At 38.2% G+C, this 20,129-nt stretch overlaps 2 protein-coding genes across 5 annotated transcripts in view; one reads left to right on the top strand and one right to left on the bottom strand.

Annotated features, from left to right (window-relative positions):
- FAM149B1 (family with sequence similarity 149 member B1) overlaps window positions 1-16,129 on the bottom strand; it is an 86,189-nt gene extending 70,060 nt beyond the window's left edge. For both annotated transcript variants that reach the window (XM_039235225.1, XM_039235226.1), the window contains exons 1-3: window positions 15,947-16,129; window positions 10,039-10,143; window positions 8,670-8,799 (exon numbers count right to left, since the gene is read on the bottom strand). In XM_039235225.1, the coding sequence (XP_039091156.1) occupies window positions 8,670-8,799; window positions 10,039-10,143; window positions 15,947-15,993 (282 nt within the window). In that variant the 5' untranslated portion in view covers window positions 15,994-16,129. The remainder of the gene's footprint in view (window positions 1-8,669; window positions 8,800-10,038; window positions 10,144-15,946) is intronic.
- Window positions 16,130-16,246: 117 nt separating this feature from the next.
- Window positions 16,247-20,129, top strand: part of ECD (ecdysoneless cell cycle regulator) — a 43,209-nt gene continuing 39,326 nt past the window's right edge. For all 3 annotated transcript variants that reach the window (XM_039235224.1, XM_039235222.1, XM_039235223.1), the window contains exons 1-2: window positions 16,247-16,422; window positions 17,874-18,088. In XM_039235224.1, the coding sequence (XP_039091155.1) occupies window positions 17,884-18,088 (205 nt within the window). In that variant the 5' untranslated portion in view covers window positions 16,247-16,422; window positions 17,874-17,883. The remainder of the gene's footprint in view (window positions 16,423-17,873; window positions 18,089-20,129) is intronic.

Here is a 20,129-nt window from a genome sequence, read left to right as displayed (position 1 = left end):
CTTGATCTTATGAACTATGAAATCATGACCTGAGCTGAAATCAAGTCAGATGCTTAATTCACTGGGCCACTCTGGTGCCTTGAATTGGTCTTCTTATCATTATGAAATGTCTCTTTTTGTTTCTAGTAGTATTGTCTGTTTATTTTGTCTGCCTTGGGTTTTGCTTCCTGTGCCATTTCATTATTTCCTCTGCATTTGCATGCTGCATGGATATGTGGAGAGTTTATTAGGGTCTATGACTTATCTTATTTCCTAGGTCCCCTTGATAAATTTCTGTATAGTCTGCCAATTCATTTTTTTCTTGCCTTAGCCAGTACTAAATCCACAGATTATCTGAGCCACTATTTGCCTTGTTTGTATGCCACTGAGTTTTCTACTGTTATTGATGATGCCATTGAGTATAGAGTTTGTCCAAGTTCCACTCCAAACTACTGAGCCCTCTTGTGGTGAAGCTGCTAGTTGTCACAGCTTTGCCTCTTTGTAGTAGAAGATTCTCACTATTCTTAACTCACGGTTCTAATGATTTTCATGAATAACTGCTTCTCTCTTCAGTACCTTTGGTCAATTTCAGGGCTCCGAAATAGTTGCTTATGATTTTTTATTGTTGCCTTTGGGGAAGATTTGTCAAGCTACTCCTTCTGCCATGCTAGAAGTCCCAACTGATACTTTTCTTTTATGATATGTTATTTTCAGGTTTTGGCATCAATATATTATGCTGGCTTCATAAAGTGCATTAAAAAACATGCTCCTATTTTTTGGAAAAAGCTTCTGTGACTGTTATTTCTCTCACAAAAAAATGTATGAAACCAAGTAGGCCTAAAGCTTTCTTTAAGAGAGTTGTTTCAGTTCCTTTAAGAATTTTACAACTATTCATTTTTGAGGAATTTGTCCATTTTATCGAAGTTGCAGAATTTATTGGCATAAAACTGTTCCTATTCTTTTGCCATCTGTAGTATTTGAGGTGATGTTTACTCTTTCATTCATGATACTTGTAATCTGTTGTTTCCTTGCTTTTTCTTGACTAGTATCACCAGAGGGCTTATTAATTATTAATCTTTTCAAAGGATCATCTCTTGAATTTGTTCATTTTCTTTTATTTACCTGTTTTCTATTTCACTGAGTTTTGCTCTTCATTATTCCTTTCATTCTTGTTTGGGTTCATTCTTCTTTCCTGCCATCTTAAGCTAGAAACTTAAATTATTCATTTCAAAGCTGTATTCTTTTCTAAAATAAGTGTTTAAAAAAATTTTTTTTAAATGTTTTATTTATTTCTAGGAGAGAGAGAGAGAGAGAGACAGCGTGAGCAGGGGAGGGTCAGAGAGAGAGGGAGTCACAGACTGAAACAGGCTCCAGGCTCTGAGCTGGCAGTCAGCACAGAGCCCGACGCGGGGCTCGAACCCACGAACCGCGAGATCATGACCTAAGCAAAAGTCGGACGCTTAACCGACTAAGCCACCCAGGCGCCCCTTAAAAAAATTTTTAATGCTTTTATTATTTTATCTTTGAGAGAGAGCACACGAGCATTCACTTATGTGGGGGGGAGGGGAAGAAAGAGGGAGACACAGAATCAGAAGCAGGCTCCAGGCTCTGAGCTGTCAGCACAGAGTCTCATGGGATTCAAACTCACAAAACAGTGAGATCATGACCTGAGCTGAAGTCAGATGTTCAACTGACTGAGCCACCCAGATTCTGCTAAAAATTTTTTTTCAATGCTTATTTATTTTTGAGAGAGAGAGACAGAGCATGAGCAGGGGAGAGACAGAGAGAGAGGGAGAAGAATCTGAAGCAGGCTCCAGGCTCTGAACTGCTAGCACAGAGCCCAACGCAGGGCTCAAACTCACAAACTGTGAGATCATGACCTGAGCCAAAGCTGGATGCTCAACAGATTGAGCCACCCAGGTACTCCAGAACTGATGTTCTTATAAGAAGAAGAGATGCCAGAGATTTCTCCACCTGTGTGCATGTCCAGAAGAAAGACCATATGAGGACACGGTATTCTAGAAAGAGAAGCCTCATCAGAAACCAACTCAGATGGCACCTTGCTTTTGGACTTCCAACCTTCAGAACTGTGAGAAAATAAATGTCTGTTGTTTAAGCCATATAGTTTGTGGTATCTTATTATGGCAGCCTGAGCTAACACACTGCCTCTTTTATCTCTTGGAAATAGTCCTCTTTCCTAGGGCAAACTCAGTGTTTTCAAGTTTATTTTGTCTCATATTATTATAGCCATGTCAGCCTACTGTCTTCATGGTTTATCTTTCTCTGTCCTTTAAATTTCAACCTACTGTGCCTTTATATTTACAGTGCATTTCTTCCATATAGTATACAGTTGAGTTTTGCTTTTTTATCCATTCTGACAATCTCTGCGTTTTAATTGGAGTGTTTGATCCACTTACATTTGTTTTAATAGTTGACATAGTTGGGTTGAAATCTACCATCTTGCTATTTCTTTTCCATTTGTCCCTTCTGTTTTTTGGTCCTCTCTTGTTCCCATTTTGTTTTCTTTTTCCTGACTTATTTGATTCACAAATCAAATATTTCTTAAGTTTCCATTTTATTTCCCCAATTGGCATCATAGCTTATTCTTCTCATAATTTTTTAATGCCTGCTCTAGAGCTAATAATATACATTCATAACATAGTGAAGTCTAGTCAGAGTCAATATTTTACCACTTCAAACCTTCTTCTTCATACTTCTCAATTCTCTCTTGATACCTGACACTTCACAAATATAATAGCCTTAGAATAATTCCATTTACAACCACCCATACTTTGAACTGTACTTGTCTCATCTTTCACTTCTACTGGAAGAAATCACCAAAAAATATAGACTTTTATCTTTACCCACTTATTTATAATTTCTGGTGCTCTTTATCTCCTCCTAACCTGCATATTCCAGCTGCTTCATCTTCCATGAACTCTGATCTCTGTTCCTCAGCACAATAGGACCACCATGCCTTGTCTGGACTCTGGCTCACAAATCCATAGTCAGAAAATTATCCCCAGTCAGGAACCAAGTAAACAAGGGCTCACGTCATGAGCTTACTTTCTCAGGGACTGTAGATATATGCTGCTTGTTATTCAATGCCTCAGAGATCCTCATCATGGAGTTTCAAATCCAGAACTGAATAAGGAAAGCATCAACCTGGGAGGGTAACCTGGTATATTAAATTGGAACCCAAGCAGAGCAATGAGGGTGTCTGTGTAGGACGATGGTCTGTTGTGTGAAAGGAGACCAAGAGGGGTGAAGAGAACATCTAAGCAGTTTTCATGACCCTGAGCAGTACAAAAGGGTATCTATTTACTTTGGCCGTATAACAAATTACTCCCAAACTGGATGACTTAAAACAGCAACAATCATGTATTATCTCTCCGTGTTTATATAGGGTAGGAATTTTTAATCACAGCAGGAATGGCTTATCTCTTCTCCACAACATCTGAGATAAAGTTCTTGAAAACATCTTAAAAAACTTGAAGGCTTGGACCTGAACTCATCTAATGCCCATTCACTCAAATATCTGACAGTTGATGCTGGCTTTCATCTGGGGACTTCATTTCATTTCCACATGGGTTTTTCCATGTGGTCCAAAGTTCATCACAACACAATGGTTGCATTCCAAGGTCAAGTATCCAGAGAAAGAGAAACAGTGGCAGGTAGAATCTGTGTTACCTTCTAACCTAGAAAATCATGCAGCATCACATTTACTGCATGCTAATGATTGAGGCAAATGATCTATTCAGGTTCAAGAGGAAAGAACATATACATACCCTAACTCCCAATGGAGGAGTGTCAGTATTTTATAAGAGCATCATGTGAGATGGGACATATACTGGTATTTGTTTTGAAAATACAGTGGCACAGTGGGTGTTTTCAGGTGGGTGAGCAGGTTGTTGCTGGGTGTTGGAACACAAGTAAAATGAAGAGGATGTCCGCGTGGGGGGTAGCTAGCTTGTAATGTTAGTACCAGAATGGACAGAAGAAGGCTACTGTGTTGGGAGTAGGCAGCCTCACACAGGGTGAGAGTCCAAGCAGGGTGAAGAAGGTGCCTGTATGAAAGTCAGGACTACACTGGGTGTCTGACTCTGAGCAGGGTGAAAAGAGCATCCAATGGGTGAAGGGTGCAGGAGGTAGTGACCCAGTACAGGTTGTTGAAACATCTGTGAAGTGAGAAGGATATTTTGTAGAGGTTAGGAGGCAGTGGAATTAGTAGGAAACTGGTTACATTCAGGGGGATATATGAAGTAAATGTATTAAGAATAATGGAACCCAGGTTTCTTTTTAAAAAAAAATTTTTTTTTAATGTTTTATTTATTTCTAGGAGAGAGAGAGAGACAGCGTGAGCAGGGGAGGGTCAGAGAGAGAGGGAGTCACAGACTGAAACAGGCTCCAGGCTCCGAGCTGGCAGTCAGCACAGAGCCCGACGCGGGGCTCGAACCCACGAACCGCGAGATCATGACCCAAGCGAAAGTCGGACGCTAAACCGACTAAGCCACCCAGGCGCCCCTGGAACCCAGGTTTCTTATTGTCAAATAAAGAAGCCACAAATATGAAAAAGGGAAAAAAAACTAGAATGAACTTTGTCATGTAAGAATGGAATAGGAGGAATATTTATATTCCCTAGTTCTGTCCATTGAAAGGGTCTGGATATCAGGGACAACTGAAAAACAATGGGCACACTTAACACCCAAATCTTTGTTTCTAAATGTTGCACTAAAAGGAACCAGGGGTCCTTAGGGAAGTGGCTAATTCCAGCACTGGGCCAAAGAAAGTACAAAATAAGCCTGGAGTATCTTAGGCCAGAAAGTAAGGAAGTGCTCTAACAAGGATGGAAGCATGGCAAAATGGAATAGAAGCCAGTATGAAGGGAGTTCTACTGGCTAAAGCTGGGATAATATGAACTTCAAAATAAATGATAATGATGTATTATAACTCACTGAATAAAATAGGAATCCATGAGTCTACACTGAAGTAAATAAATTCATAAACTGAAAGTTTGATGAGGAACAGGACAGTAGCTACATAATTTCAAAATTACCTCTCCACAAAATATTATATTATTATTATTATTTAATATTTATTTATTTTTGAGAGAGAGCGTGTGTAAGCAGGGAAGGGCAGACAGAGTGGGAGACAGAGGATCAGAGGCAGGCTCTGCAGGGCTCACACTCACTAACTGCAAGATCATCACCTGAGCCAAAGTCAGATGCTTAACCGACTGAGCCACCCAGGCGCCCCTTCCACAAAATACTTTTAAACAAAGGGAAAAAAGGTGTAAGACAACACCTTAATTAAGTGATCAAAGTGAACATCATCAATAATGGGACAAATGGAACCATGTGCCACCAAATAGGAGGCAATGAGGAAAACAAGCTCATATCTGTGATATCACAAATTGAGGAACTATGCCAGATGGAGACAGAGAGACATAACAATGTTAAATTTTGTTATAAAGGATATTACTGGGATAACCAGTGAAATTTTAATGGAGTCTAGAAATTAGATGGTAGCAATATATCAGTGTTAGTTTCCAGAATTTGATGGTTATGCTCTGGTCACGTAGTTGTCTCCTTGTTTGAAGGAAAAATACACAAAAATATTTGGTACAGGGCTATCATGTCAGTAACTTACTCTCAAATTGTTCATGAAAAATAGTTCTTTGTGCTGTACTTGTAACTTTCCTGTAAATGTGAGGTTGTTTCAAGTTTTTAAGAAAAGACTAGCATTTACAACTTTGATCTTAAAACTTAGAGGTCATTAATTAAGACACAACCTTAAAAACAGAATAAGGGACTTCATAGGAATTACCTACTCTGACATACATGTGATACCTGCAATGAAATGTTTGTGTAATATAAGGAAAATATCAACATTATTTATATACTAACTAGAAACATTGAAAAAGCATAATCATAAAAATAAATGTCAATGATAAATGTATTCTTCAAAAAATTAAAAGTTTTCATATGACCCAGCAATTCCACTCCTAGTGTATACCTAAGAATATTCAAAAACATACATCTACAGAAAAACCTACACAAAAATATTCATAGTAGCATTATTCCAAATAGCTCAAAAAAACTCAAAATAACCTAAATGTCCATCAACTGATAAACAGATGAAGATTTGGTATTTTTGGAATTATATTCATCAATAAAAAAGAAGTACTGGCACATGCTAAAACATGGAGAAATCCTGAAAATAGGTGAAATAAGCCAGAAACAAAGGTCACATATTGTATGATTCATTTATATGAAATGTCAGAATAGGCAAATCCATACAGACAGAAACCAGATTGGTAGTTCTCAGGAGGCTGGGGGACTAGAGGGTTGGAGAGGGACAGCTAATGCATATGGGACTTCTTTTGGGTGTGATAAAAATGTCTTGAAATCAGACATAGTGATGGGTTGCACAACTTTGTGAATATACTAAAAACTACTTAACTCTTCACTTTAAAAAAGTGAATTCTGTTATGTGAATATCACAGTAAAAAATAATAATAATAAATCCAGTGAAAGTTTAACCTAGTATTAAATAAGTGAGAAATCTGTTAAAACATATAAATAAAATGTTAGAAGTTTTAAAAACATGATAAAGAATATAAATTTTTGCCAGAAGCCAATATTATTCTACAACTTGGTTTCCTTAAAAAATAGGCACTGTACATCTACATACCATCAATAAATATATTAAAAGTGTAATTTTTAGGGGCGCCTGGGTGGCTCAGTCAGTTTAAGCATCCAACTTCGGCTCAGGTCATGATCTCACAGTTTGTGGGTTTGAGCCTGGCATCGGGCTCTGTGCTGACAGCTCAGAGCCTGGAGCCTGCTTCAGATTCTGTGTCTCTCTCTCTTTCTGCCTCTCCCCCATTTGTGCGCGTTCTCTCTCTATCTCTTACTCAAAGATAAATAAATGTTAAAAACATTTTTTAAATTTTTAATGTAATTTTTATATTATATCATATAAGGTACCTAGGAATAAATAGGTCAACAAATGGACCTTTATGGATAAAATTATAATATGTTAAAATATATCTTAAAAATTAATAGTAAAAGATTTAGGGGGCACCTGGCTGGCTCAGTTGGAAGAGCATAAGACTCTTGATTTTGGGGTCAAGCCCTGTGTTGCATGTAGAGATTACTTAAATAAATAAGCTTTAAAAAATGAAAAGATTTATATATCAAATTCATGAATAGAAGAACTCAATATCATTAAGATGGCAATCCTCCCCAAACTGACCTATGCAATTTAACAAACAGATTCTAACATACATGTAAAGGATTAACTAAGAGAATTATGAACAATTACTATGCAGTAAGAATTCCCTACTGGGTATTATGAATTATAAATAAATAGGTCAGTCTCATCTCAACACCCATTAAATATTGACTGAATAACATTTTGGGTAGATGTCTTTTTTCTAATATATGTATAAGCAAAAACATATGTAAATTCATATTAGAACTACACTATACACACTATTTTTAATCTGGTTTTTTTATTTAACAATATATCACATCATTTTCCCAGTCTATAATAGCTTAATAATCAACTTCCAAAAACAATTTAAACAAGGTAACATTAGTGATGGGGAAACACATTAGTGGACTGCACACAGCAAAAAGAGTAGATCCAGGGCCCAGATCCATACTAACCTGCAACTGTTTAAGTCAAACACTAAGTATCTAAAAGGATTATTATAAAGCTATAGTTTAAATAAAACTAGTTGTGTGAGTTTATGACAGAAGAGACCCTTTCATATTTTAAAACTCAATCTATAACAGAGGTAGCTTAGCAGATCAACAATTCTACAGGAAATGATACCACTTTCTATGGAAGAGGTGAAAAAGTGTGTGCATTTTTTTAGTGTTTATTTTTGAGAGAGAAAGCACAGGTGGGGTAAGGGCAAAGAGAAAGGGGTACAGAGGATCCAAAGCAGGGTCTGTGCTGACAGCAAAGAGCCCGATATGGGGCTCAAACTCAGGAACCGTGAGATCATGACCTGAGCCAAAGTCAAGACGCTCAACCAACTGAGCCATCCAGGTGCTCCATATGTGTGCATTTTTAATAATCACAATGACTAGGGGGTGCTACAGGTATTTAATATGAAGGGATTATGAATACTAAACATCTCACTACACATAAGACATTTCTGTACAACAGCCACAACCAAAATGCCAAAGATGCCCTTGCTCAGAAATCCTGAACTAGTCAGTAAATAGGCTAAAAAAAATTCATTATACATGGAAAAATGCCACAATATACATACTATTTTTAATCTGCATTTTCCATTTAACAATATATCATAATCATTTGCCTAGTCTATAATAGCTTAATAATCAACTTCCAAGAGCAATTTAAACAACAAGGTAACATTAGTGATGAGAGACACATTAGTGGATTGCACACAGCAAAAGGAGTGGATCCAATGGCCCAGATCTATACTAATATGCAACTGTTTAAGTCAAACACTAAGTATCTAAAAGCATTAACCACTGTATCCATAAAAGCAAAGCAAATACTGAAAAAGAGTAAAAACTAATGAGAAATATTAAAATGTAAAGAATCCACAAAGGAAAGTGAAGGTATGAAATATACTGACAAAACTGATAAATCCTAACTCCCAGAATAGTCTGCAAAGCACACCATCAGACCAATAACATACAACTCACACCATATCCCCAGGAGAAGTCCGAGCTGCCTTCAGTGGAGATCCCTGTGCCTGTATAACTTGGAAAAGCAGATCTTGAATTCCCAGTGTCAGTTGATGTAAAAGGTGATTCTTGTGTGATGTCAGACTCACTAAATGCACAATTTGGAAGGAAGAGGGAAAAAAGAGAAATTGTTATATTTCAAGTTTCTGCAGCATTAAGTATTCAGCAATTTACTAGGTGATGAGCATATACACAAATATATCTTACAGGAGCAAAAATAAATGAAGAACTTGACAATTAAGCCTCATGGAAAAGTCCTACATAATTCCTGCAGAATTAATGACAGTGCTTCTAAATAATTCTAGCCATAGTTTACAATAACTATTTTAACATTCTACTTATAACATCTACCCTTGAAAACTAAACATTTCAGAAATATGAAAGTAATATCTGAACTTTTACAGTTTACCAGGCACTTTTATAGATATAATCCCATTTATTCCTCATAACAACCTGGTGATATAGAAGTCAACCCTACCTTAAAGACAATCTATTCAGTTCTAGGTTTTGAAATTAGGTTTCAAATTATAGTTTTTCTATGACACCACATTGCTTCTCAGAACTCTCTTTGAAGTTACAGTACCCTCTGATTCATAAAATGTTAACTGCAGCTAATTCTCACTTACCATATGCTAGTCGTTGTGCCAAGTTTTACATACTTTATCTTATTTATCTTTACATCATTCTTTAAGAGATACTATTTTCTTTTCTTCTTCTTTTTTTTTTTACAAATAGTTTATTGTCAAATTGGTTTCCACATAACACCCAGTGCTCATCCCCACAAGTGCCCTCCTCCATGCCCATCCCCCCCCCATCCATCAGTCCTCAGTTTTTGTCAGCATTCAAGAGTCTCTCATGGTTTGCCTCTCTCCCTTTCCCCGACCATTTCCGCCCTTCTTCTCCCCCTTGTTCCTCAGTTAAGTTCCTCCTAATCCTCCTATAGGTACAAACATATGATATTTGTCCTTAAGAGATACTATTTTCTGGTAAGTAACCTGCCTAGTGTTACTCAGCTAATAAGTGGCAGAACCAGAATTAAAAATCAGATCTGTTAGACTCCTCCCAAGTCCTGGCTTTTAACTATGTCATAATTCTACTTTTCAAGGATTATAAGTATGATGTTTTCATTAGACGTTCCAGAATAAAAGCTGAATGGTACTGAATATATGATAAAAGTCCTTGTTTTGTTTCATTAGTTCAAGATTGGCTATCAAGCCTAAGCCAAAAACCAAAACCAAAACCAAAACCAGACCAAACCAAACCAAACCAAAAACACTTTTACCATTATCCAGTGTAATAAGCAAACAAGCACGGTTTGTGTTATTACCTTCGGGAACTTGTATCTTTTTCATGGCTGTCATTGGTAGAAGAAATTTCATCCAGCTGCTCTGGAAGGGGATGATGATTAATAGCATGTTTTGTTATTCCTTTCCTGTGAAAGATTTTTTAAAAAGTTATATTTCCTGTAAAGAAAAGTATATACTTTTCAGCAACTTGACCTACAGGTTAATCACCTACTTCTACTGCTCTGGGACTGTACTGTCCAATATAGTAGCCACTAGCAATTAGCAGTTAAAGTGTGGTTAGTTGGTGTGATGAGCACCACCGGGTGTTGTATGGAAGTACTGAGTCACTGTATTGGACACCTGAAACTAGTGTTAGACTATATCTTAACTGGAATTGTAACAAAAACTTTAAAAATTTAGTTACTCAGAAATGGGATGTGCTTTAAGTTTAAAACACACAGGACTTTGACGGCTTAGTACAACAAGAACGTGTAATGGATCATCAGTAATTTTATCTTGATTACATATTAAAATGATAATATTTTGGATATACTAGATTTTAAAATATATTCTTAAAATTAATTTCACTATAAATTTAAAGTATAAGTTATAACCACATACATATTAGAACAGCTAGAGCAAAATATGGTAATAACACCAAATGGAGGTGAGGATGTATAGAAACCAGGTATCTCATACTCTGCTGGTGGAAATATAAAATTGGTACAGCCACTCTGAAATAGTCTCACAGCTTCTAATAAACCTAAGCACATGCATTTACCATAAGACCTAGCCATCCATGCTTGAGAAATGATCTCAGAGAAATGAAAACTTACATTCACACAAAAATCTGTCTATAAATCTTTACAGCAGTTTTATTTGTAACTGAAAAAAATGGAAAATGAAATGTCCTTTGATGGGTGAATGGTTAAACTTTGATATATCCACACAAGGTATAATACTGAGCAGTAAAAAGGAGTGAACTATTGATACAAGGAACAACTTGGATGGATTTCAAGGGCATCACGCCTGGTGGGAAAAAAAAAATCTCAAAAGGTTACATACTGTATGATTCCATTTATATAACGTTCACAAATGACAAAACTATGAGGTAGAGAAAAGATTAGTGGTTAGCAGGGGATGGAGAAAGGAGTGGAAGTGACTAGAAAGTGGTACACAAGGACATTCCTTGATGGTGATAAAATAGCCATCTTGATTGTACTGGTGGTTACACAGATCTATAAATGAGACCAAATTGTGCAGAACTATATATACACATACACAAAACAGTGGATATAAAAACTCATGTAAAAACTGATTTATAGTCAATAGTATTATACCAATATCACTTTCTTGGCTTTGACACTATACTAGCTACAGAACTTGTCATCACTGGGTGAAGGGTTCATGGGATTTTATGTACTATTTTTGTTACTAACAGTGAGTCTATAATTTATTCAAAATAAAAAGGAAAAATTAATTTTACCCCTTTCTGCTATTCCTTTAATGTGACTACCTGAAAATTAAAAATTACATATGTGGCTTGTATTATATTTCTATTGGACAGTGCTGCTCTAGAGTTCAACATGTATAACAGAATAAACTAAGGGGTCAATTATTTTATGTTCAGTTCTTAATCATCTATAGTAGGTTTTCCTCACCCACAAAATTCTGTAATAAAGTAAGTTTAGGAAACATGATAGACCAAACAAAGTACACAAGCTTCTTTATAAAAGGTCTTCTTAGGGTCTTTAATATGCCAATGTATATTATAAATCTCTAACATTCTTATTTCACAGGAAAGGAAAGTGAAGCACAGACAGATTAAGTAACCTGCTTAAGGTCATATGTCTAGGAAGTGATGGAGCTAGGATTCAAATCCAAGTACTCTGGCTCTGAGGCTTCTCAGAGCAAATGAATAATTTATGAGTTTAGTGAATTGGACCATTTATATATATAAACATAAAGCTAAGGGCCCTGGCAGCAGAGCTTGTATTTTAAATTCATTCTCAAATGGTAGGGATGGACAGATGGTTAAGAGACACATGAAAAGATGCTGAACATCACTCATCATCAGAGAAATACAAATCAAAACCACAGTGAGATACCACCTCACACCTTGTCAGAATGGCTAAAATTAAGAACTCAGGCAACAACAGATGTTGTCAAGGATGCAGAGATAGGGGAACACTTTTGTACTGTTAGTGGAAATGTTAACTGGTGCAGCCACTCTGGAAAACAGTATGGAGGTTCCTCAAAAAACTAAAAATAGGGGCGCCTGGGTGGCTTAGTCGGTTAAGCGTCCGACTTTCGCTTAGGTCATGATCTTGCGGTTTGTGGGTTCGAGCCCCGCGTCTGGTTCTGTGCTGACTGCCAGCTCAGAACCTGGAGCCTATTTCAGAGTCTGTGTCTCCCTCTCTCTCTGACCCTCCCCTGCTCACGCTGTCTCTCTCTCTCCTAGAAATAAATAAAAATATTAAAAAAAAATTAAAAATAGAGCTACCCTACAACCCAGCAACTGCACTGTTAGGTGTTTATCCAAAGGATACAAAAATGCAATGTTTGTAGCACCACTATCAACAATAGCCAAATTATGGAAGATCCCAAATGTCTATCATCTGATGAATGGATAAAGAAGATGTGCTATGGATATACAATAGAATACTACTCGGCGATCAAAAAGAATGAAATCACCATTTGCAACAACATGGATGGAACTAGAACGTATTATGCTAAGTGAAATAAGTCAGAGAGAGACAAATACCATATAATTTCACTCATGTGGAATTTAAGAAACAAAACAGATGAGGGCCACCTGGGTGGCTTAGTCGGTTAAGTGTCCGACTTTCGCTTAGGTCATGATCTCACGGTTCGTGGGTTCGAGCCCCATGTCGGGCTCTGTGCTGACTGCCAGCTCAGAGCCTGGCACCTGTTTGAGTCTGTGACTCCCTCTCTCTCTGACCCTCCCCTGCTCACGCTGTCTCTCTCTCTGTCCTAGAAATAAATTAAAAAAAAAAAGAAACAAAACAGATGAACATAGGAGAAGGGAAGGAAAAAATGAAATAAAAAGAGAGGGAGGCAAACCATAAGACTCTTGTATACAGAGAACAAACTGAGGGTTGCTGGAGGGGTGTTGGGTTGGGGTATGGACTAAATGGGTGAGGAGTATTAAGGAGGGCATTTGTTGGGATGGGCACTGGGTATTATATGTATGTGTGTGTTGCATATATATATATATGTGTGTGTGTGTTGAATCACTGGGTTCTACTCTTGAAACCAATACTACACTGTATGTTAACTAACTTGAATTTAAATAAAAATACTTTTTAAAAAATGGTAGGGATGGATTTGTGCAGAGCTATTTGTACTCCTCTTAGTCAACAATCCTACAACCAAAAATTGTCTTTGAGACAGTGGTAGTTAACAAAAATGTGGATTCCAGCTACCAGATAGATTTAAAAAAATTTTTTTAATAGTTTATTTATTTTTGAGACAGAGACAGAGCATGAGTGGGGGAAGGGCAGAGAGAGGGGGAGACACAGAATCTGAAACAGGCTCCAGGCTCTGAGCTGTCAGCACAGAGCCTGATGTGGGGCTCGAACCCACCAACCGTGAGATCTGACCTGAGCCGAAGTCAGACGCTTAACCGACTGAGCCACCCAGGCGCCCCCCAAATAGATTTTTAAGACATTTTTTTAGTCGGTCAAAGAAATCTCTATAAAATGACTATTAGATAATACCAAAGAAATATTAAATATGATAACATTGTTTTTACATAAGAAAATGCATTTTTAGAGATGCATATGGCAGTATATAGGGGTGAAATGATAGTCTCTGGGGTTTTGGTTCCTTATTTACAGGAAGCAAATAAGGTTTTGGACAGAGAGGCTGAAAAGAGATAAAAAAAGATAGATGAAGCAAATATGTTGATTTTTGATAATTGAGTGTGGGTGATAGGTGGTTCAGTATATCATTCACTATACATTTATGTTTGAAATGTATCACTTTTTAAGTGTTAAAGCTATATGTTGAAAATCACTTTTGTTTCAAACTCTTTTCATTATCTATAATTTGGAACTATTAGTGAGAAAAGTAAAGTTACTTCTTCAAAGCAAATTATCATAATGCCAAAGTAAAAACTGCTTTTATTTTACTGTCATTTAGATACATAAAATCTTCATTATCTTCATTATTCACATCATACTGGCTCTTCTAAAGAATCACCTTTCGAGAGAGTGGTCTTCAGGGAGTATCAAATCAACAACAGAGAACAAGTAACAGAACTATACTGGATCAGTGATTCTGGCCCACTAAGTGCCTATCAGCAACTTTTTTCACAAACTTTTTTTTTTGTTGTTACTTTCAGAATGCTCAGACTTAATTATAAAAGCTGACTTTTAGCTAAGACCTGTTCCCTTTATTGGAAAATGACTTTCTTCTTCCTACTTCCTAAAAAGCTTATTATCTGAATTGCTACTGTGTAGATATCCTATTACTTAGTAGATAATAAGCTTCCGTAAGGCAAGAAGAGATCACAGATTTTCTTGGTATGGCTATTGTAACAAGTGAAGATGGGAAGGGGCAAGAAAATTACCAATTACTGAGGATCTACCCTGTGCCATCATTTTAGATATATTTTAGGTAAGGTGTTAGTCCTATATTACAGAAATGAATGCTCAAATATTTAGTAATCTGCTTAAAAGTCACATGGCTAGAGAAGAGCTTAGGCAGAAACCCAGAGTGACTGAAAATTCCATGCCTATTATTACCATGTATACTTAATATAAAAATTTTAATGTTTATTTTTGAGAAAGAGAGACACAGAGTGTGAGTGGAGGAGGGGCAGGTAGACAGGAAGACAGAATCTGAAGCAGGGTCCAGGCTCTGAGCTGTCAGCACAGAGCCTGATGCAGGGCTGGAACTCACAAAGCACAAGACCATGACCTGAGCCAAAGTCAGACACCTAACCGACTGGGCCACCCAGGTGCCCCTATACTTAATACTTAACTGATAAATGTATGGTTGCTAAAATTACATAGCTCAGTGGAGGAAAAAAGTTGGGATTTGAGGATTAAAAGGTGAAGCTCAAAACCTATTGGTTATATAATCTTAGGATGTGTAGCCATTCTGATATTTCATCTTCTGAAAGACTGAAAGATAATCATACCCATCTTACAGAATTGTTGCAAGGATCAAAATGTGAAAGTCTTTTTGAAAGTGTAAAGCATTAATAAATGTAGAACATTATCATTACTTGCTAAATTACAACACCTCACCAAGAGTGGAAGGTGTTTAAACTGAAATATTTGCTCTCTGAAGCTAAACTTATCCTTAAGGATTCTGATGTTTAATTACAGAAATGGAGAAACAATTTGTAATGATTATAACCAAGGCTTTGGGATTAGATTGACACCAGGTTTGTGTGCGCCACCACTTTCTGGCTGTGTAATCTTTGGCTTGCTACAATTTTTAAAAATCTGAGATCGTTGTCTGTAGAATGTGCAAAATAATATTCTCTATTCTGGTATCCTTGCTAATAGGATTAAGTGAGCTAATGCATGTAACCAGCTCTGCTAGGTGCCTGGCACTAGGTGTATTCAACTTTTTTGTAGCACTTGGTCAGCTATTAGTTACTTCTCGATTCGTCAGTGGCCACTGACAGTGAGGCATGAAGCACTGAGTAAACTACAAATGTAGGAGACCCAGTCCCTGAGTTCAGGAAGAGGACCAATTCCTAGGACAGCACAAGAGACACGCCCTTAGCTGGAGATGGGGGTGGAAGGGGAGGGTCCGACAAGGCTGGGAGGAGACAGTTCCGAAGCAGATGTTCGTCCCTTGCCCTGGGAAAGGAAAAGCTGGAAGCGCTGCTCGGGAAGGGTCCCCAGAGCGCCCGCGGAACCGCCTCAGCCTCCCCCCGCCCGGGCTAGGATGGCTGAGCCGTTCACTCACAACTCCAAGCTCTGTGGCACCGCCTTCCGGGTGTATCTGGAGATCATCCTCCTCCTTCTCCTCAGCCGCGGAGGGGGCGGGCACGCCAGGGTGGGGGCCTCGCGACTTGGCCCTCCCGCCGGCTCCGGCCCGGCCCCCTCCCGCCACCTTCCGGCCCCGTCACGCCCCGTCGCCTAGACTCCGGACCGCCGCCTCTCCAGGGTCCCCACCCCTCTAGTCCTCCGCCCTCCCTGCGTCCCCGCGGGGCGGAAGTGACGAATGCACCTGGGCACCCACCCAATGTTCCCGCGGACGCACGGCAGTGACGCTGCCGGGAGTTCCGGGGCGAGCGGGTGTTTGACGGCGTCCGCTAGCCTCGAGTGCCCGAGAGGCGGCTGGCCTGACCCTGGGCCGGGCTTGCGCTGCTACTGACGCGGGAGGAGGGGCGGTCGAGGAGAGGTGCCGCCGCGGAGACGCGTGGGGGAGGCCCGAGAATCGTAAGCGGAATCGGCTTCGTTTTGTCGGATGGAGGAAGAAAGCTTATTCTGAGTAAAGAGCACTAGACTCCAGCTCAGCCCTCTGCAGCTTGGTCTCTTCTCTTTCTGTGCTCCGGTTTTCTCACCTGTACAGCAAGGCGTTAGCTTGAGTGATCTCAAAGTTCCTTACAGTTCTGACACTAAGTTCTTCATTAAAATGTGTAGTTGGCATTATGGGGTGGGTCGACAGAATTACCTGTCCTTCTGGATCAAGAAGCCAAATGATGATTTGGATAGACTGCGGTGACTGTCTGGATGAAGGTTCCTCTCGACCGCGTTTCATTAGAAAACCCAATAAGGATAAAAGTCGAACAGTGCCTTACAGTGGACCATCCAGTACAGTGCCTGTCTTTACCAAGCCTCATCTGGCAGCAATAGTAAGCTAGCACTTTTGTTTTAAGGAAAAGCCCTAGAAATTAAGGAGGTGTCTTATCTATCTCCTCTTAATGTACCGGAGCTGTACCCCCTGAGACCTGAATAGGGAAGAGTTTTAGGACAGTTGTAGGATCAAGAACCATGGGCAAATTATTTTGGGGTGAGATGATAGGCCATGAATGTTTTGTATTTCCCTATGCGTACAATATTCATAAGAAAAGAGACTGCAATTCTGCAGCATAAGGGAGATTGCTCTTAAGAGCTTTTAAATAATAGCGGTTTAAGCTGGGGGGGATGTTAGTAATGAAAGAGTAACATTCTCATTCTACAGTTAAGGAAAAAGCCCCAGAAAGAAAGTGACATGCCCAAAGTGACATTAGTGGCAGAACTGGAACTAATTAGTGGCAGAACTGGAACTTTTGATAGTATTGAAACATAAAATGTTATTACAGTATATCTCAAAGTGTGCTACACACACTACTGCTAGTACAAGGGCAAACATTTTTTTTTAATTTTTAATGTTTTATTTATTTCTGAGAGAGAGAGAGACAGCGCGAGCAGGGGAGGATCAGAGAGAGAGGGAGTATACAGAATCCGAAACAGGCTCCAGGCTCTGAGCTAGCTGTCAGCAGAGCCCGATGTGGGGCTCAACTCCATGAACCATGAGATCATGACCTGAGCCAAAGTCAGTCGCTCAACCAACTGAGCCACCCTGGTGCCCTGAGGGCAAACATTTTTTTAAAAAAATTCTTACACGCCTGTTTGGGAATGTGATACTGGATTTCCATTTACTGTATTATATCAGGAGTTACTTTAATAAAATTTCAAGTATGAAGAACATAATTTTTAGTATAAAAACCTCATTAAAAGAATATTAAATAGGTGTTACTATTAATACTTGATTAAGTCAAAAAGTTAAAATGATAGTATGTGGATAACTGAATTTTGGAAAACAATGGAATTATCTAGACTAGTTCAGGAATTTGGATATTCTACATTATTCTATACGGTTTATATTATTGAAAATTTAATTGTAGTTTTCAAAGAATGGAGGAAAATATAAAGCTTGCTACAGTGGAAGACGCTGTGCAATATCACCTATTCCTGATACCAGATGAACCAAGGGACCCAGAAGAACACAAAGAGATTCTTCAAAAGTATATTGAGAGGATAATGACCCACTTTGCACCCCTGCTGGTCCCCTATATCTGGCAGAATCAGCCTTTCAATCTCAAATACAAACCTAGAAAAGGTATGGCTCTTTTACTTATTTAATTTGATACATGTGAGTTTTAATTCTGACAACAGTGATATATAATAGTTCATTCAGTGTTGTCAGGAGATTTATAACCTTAATTTTTAAAATTAGTGATGCCTGCCTATATTTGGTTAAGCCTTTAAACTAACCAAAATAAATTTTTTAAAATTCATTTGATGAAAGCTTTCTAATAGTAATTACCTTAGGAACTAATACATACTCAACATTATTAAACAGTGGTTATTCTTTGGAACTTTAATTAGTTTTCTATGTTATACTATATCTAGGTACCTGTACTAAATGGGTTCAGGCATCTGCTTCCTTAACCATAGCTTCCTTTAGTAGTTAGTCTCTATTCCTCATTCTTGATCATGGGTTTAGTAGGCTGCCTTTTTTTCACACAACTGGCTCTACCTGGCTTATAAAGAGCAATAATTGGGTTTATGACCATTATTTGCCTCTCAGAAGCATTTTGAGGTTCCTTCATGCTTCATGCTTCCTTGTGTTGTTGGTACTTAAGATCTGACCTCTGGGCAAATATAGTACTTTTTCTTATTTCATATAGCTTTAGTAAAATGACTCCTGAATAGTTGATCAAGGCTCTACTCTAGTGTCTTATTTCAGATCAGGAGTCTGGCATCTTTTGATACTGTCAATCTGGGCCTCAATTTAGTGTTCTATTATCTTTTGGTTAGCAGTTGCCAAATGTCTTCCCTGGTGTTCATTTTATTGAACCCCTGTTCACTGAAACACATGTGATATTTATTGGCAAGAACACTGTCACTTTGGCACAGCACATCCAAAACCAAGTCCTTATCTTTTTCCTAGAAAATCCTTTTTACCCAATGTTTTCTTGTTTTCCTTAATGGCTTTGCTATCCACCTAGTTTTTCAAGCTTGTTAGTAATTCAAAACTGTACTCAGCTTTTCACTTCACCATGTTGTCAGGCATTAAATCCTACGTTGTTACTCCTAAAATATGACCTCTTCCTACATTTGCTTAGCTGCAATCTAGACCCTCTTAATCTCTTCATCTGGAAGACTCCAGTAGCCACCTAACTAACCTCTCTGGTTCCAGTATCCAGTTCTTCACACTGTTGTCAGTTACCCTTGTAAAACACAAATTTGATTATGTCACTTTTCTGCCTAACATCCTTCACCAGTTCCCCATTGCTTCTGGACGAAGTTAAAATTGATGTGTAATATATAAAGTAGATAAAAATAGACACTCTAATTGGAGCTTCTCTAGTAGAAGAAATTGAGAGATCTGGGATGAGATGAAGAGTTAGTTGGGCTATTCTTCCCACCTGTTGTTGTTTTTTTTATTGTTTTTGCCACTGCAGCTCTAAAAACCCTCTATAATGTGCTTGTTTGACCCTTAGTCTGTTAATGTGGTAGCTTACATCAATTGATTTTCATATGCATTCCATTCCATTCCAGGAATAAATTCCACTTGGTCATGGTGTACAATCCTTTTAATGTGTTGAATCAGTTTGCTAGTGTTTTATTGAGGATTTCTTCATCAGTATTCCAGGGAAATTGGTCATAGTTTTCCTGTATTGTCTTTGTTTGGCTTTATTATGAGGGTAATGCTATCCTCATAAAATGAGTTTGGCAGTGTTCCCTCCTCTTCAATTGTTTCTAAGAATTTGAGGAAGATTGATGTTAGTTCTTCTCTAAATGTTGGTAGAATTCTCCAGTGAGCTTTTCTCTATTGGAAAGTTTTTTTATTACTGATTCAGTCTCTTTCTAGTGACGAGAAGTAATTCGGTCTCCTTCTGGTCTCCTAGTGATCCAGTCTCAATATGTTGTGTGTTTCTAAGAATGAACTCATTTCTTCTAGGTTATCCAGTTAGTTGGTGTACAAGTGTTCATAGTGTTCCCTTATAGTCCATTTTATTTCTGTAGTATAGGCTTTTTTTTTTTTTAATGTTTTATTTATTTCTAGGAGAGAGAGAGAGACAGCGTGAGCAGGGGAGGGTCAGAGAGAGAGGGAGTCACAGACTGAAACAGGCTCCAGGCTCTGAGCTGGCAGT

This window comes from Hyaena hyaena, unplaced genomic scaffold (genome assembly GCF_003009895.1).
Source record: "Hyaena hyaena isolate Hyena2069 unplaced genomic scaffold, ASM300989v1 scaffold_97, whole genome shotgun sequence".
Lineage (NCBI taxonomy): Eukaryota > Metazoa > Chordata > Mammalia > Carnivora > Hyaenidae > Hyaena > Hyaena hyaena.
Note: the sequence above shows the minus strand (reverse complement) of the source record. Positions and strands in the feature narration are given on the sequence as shown.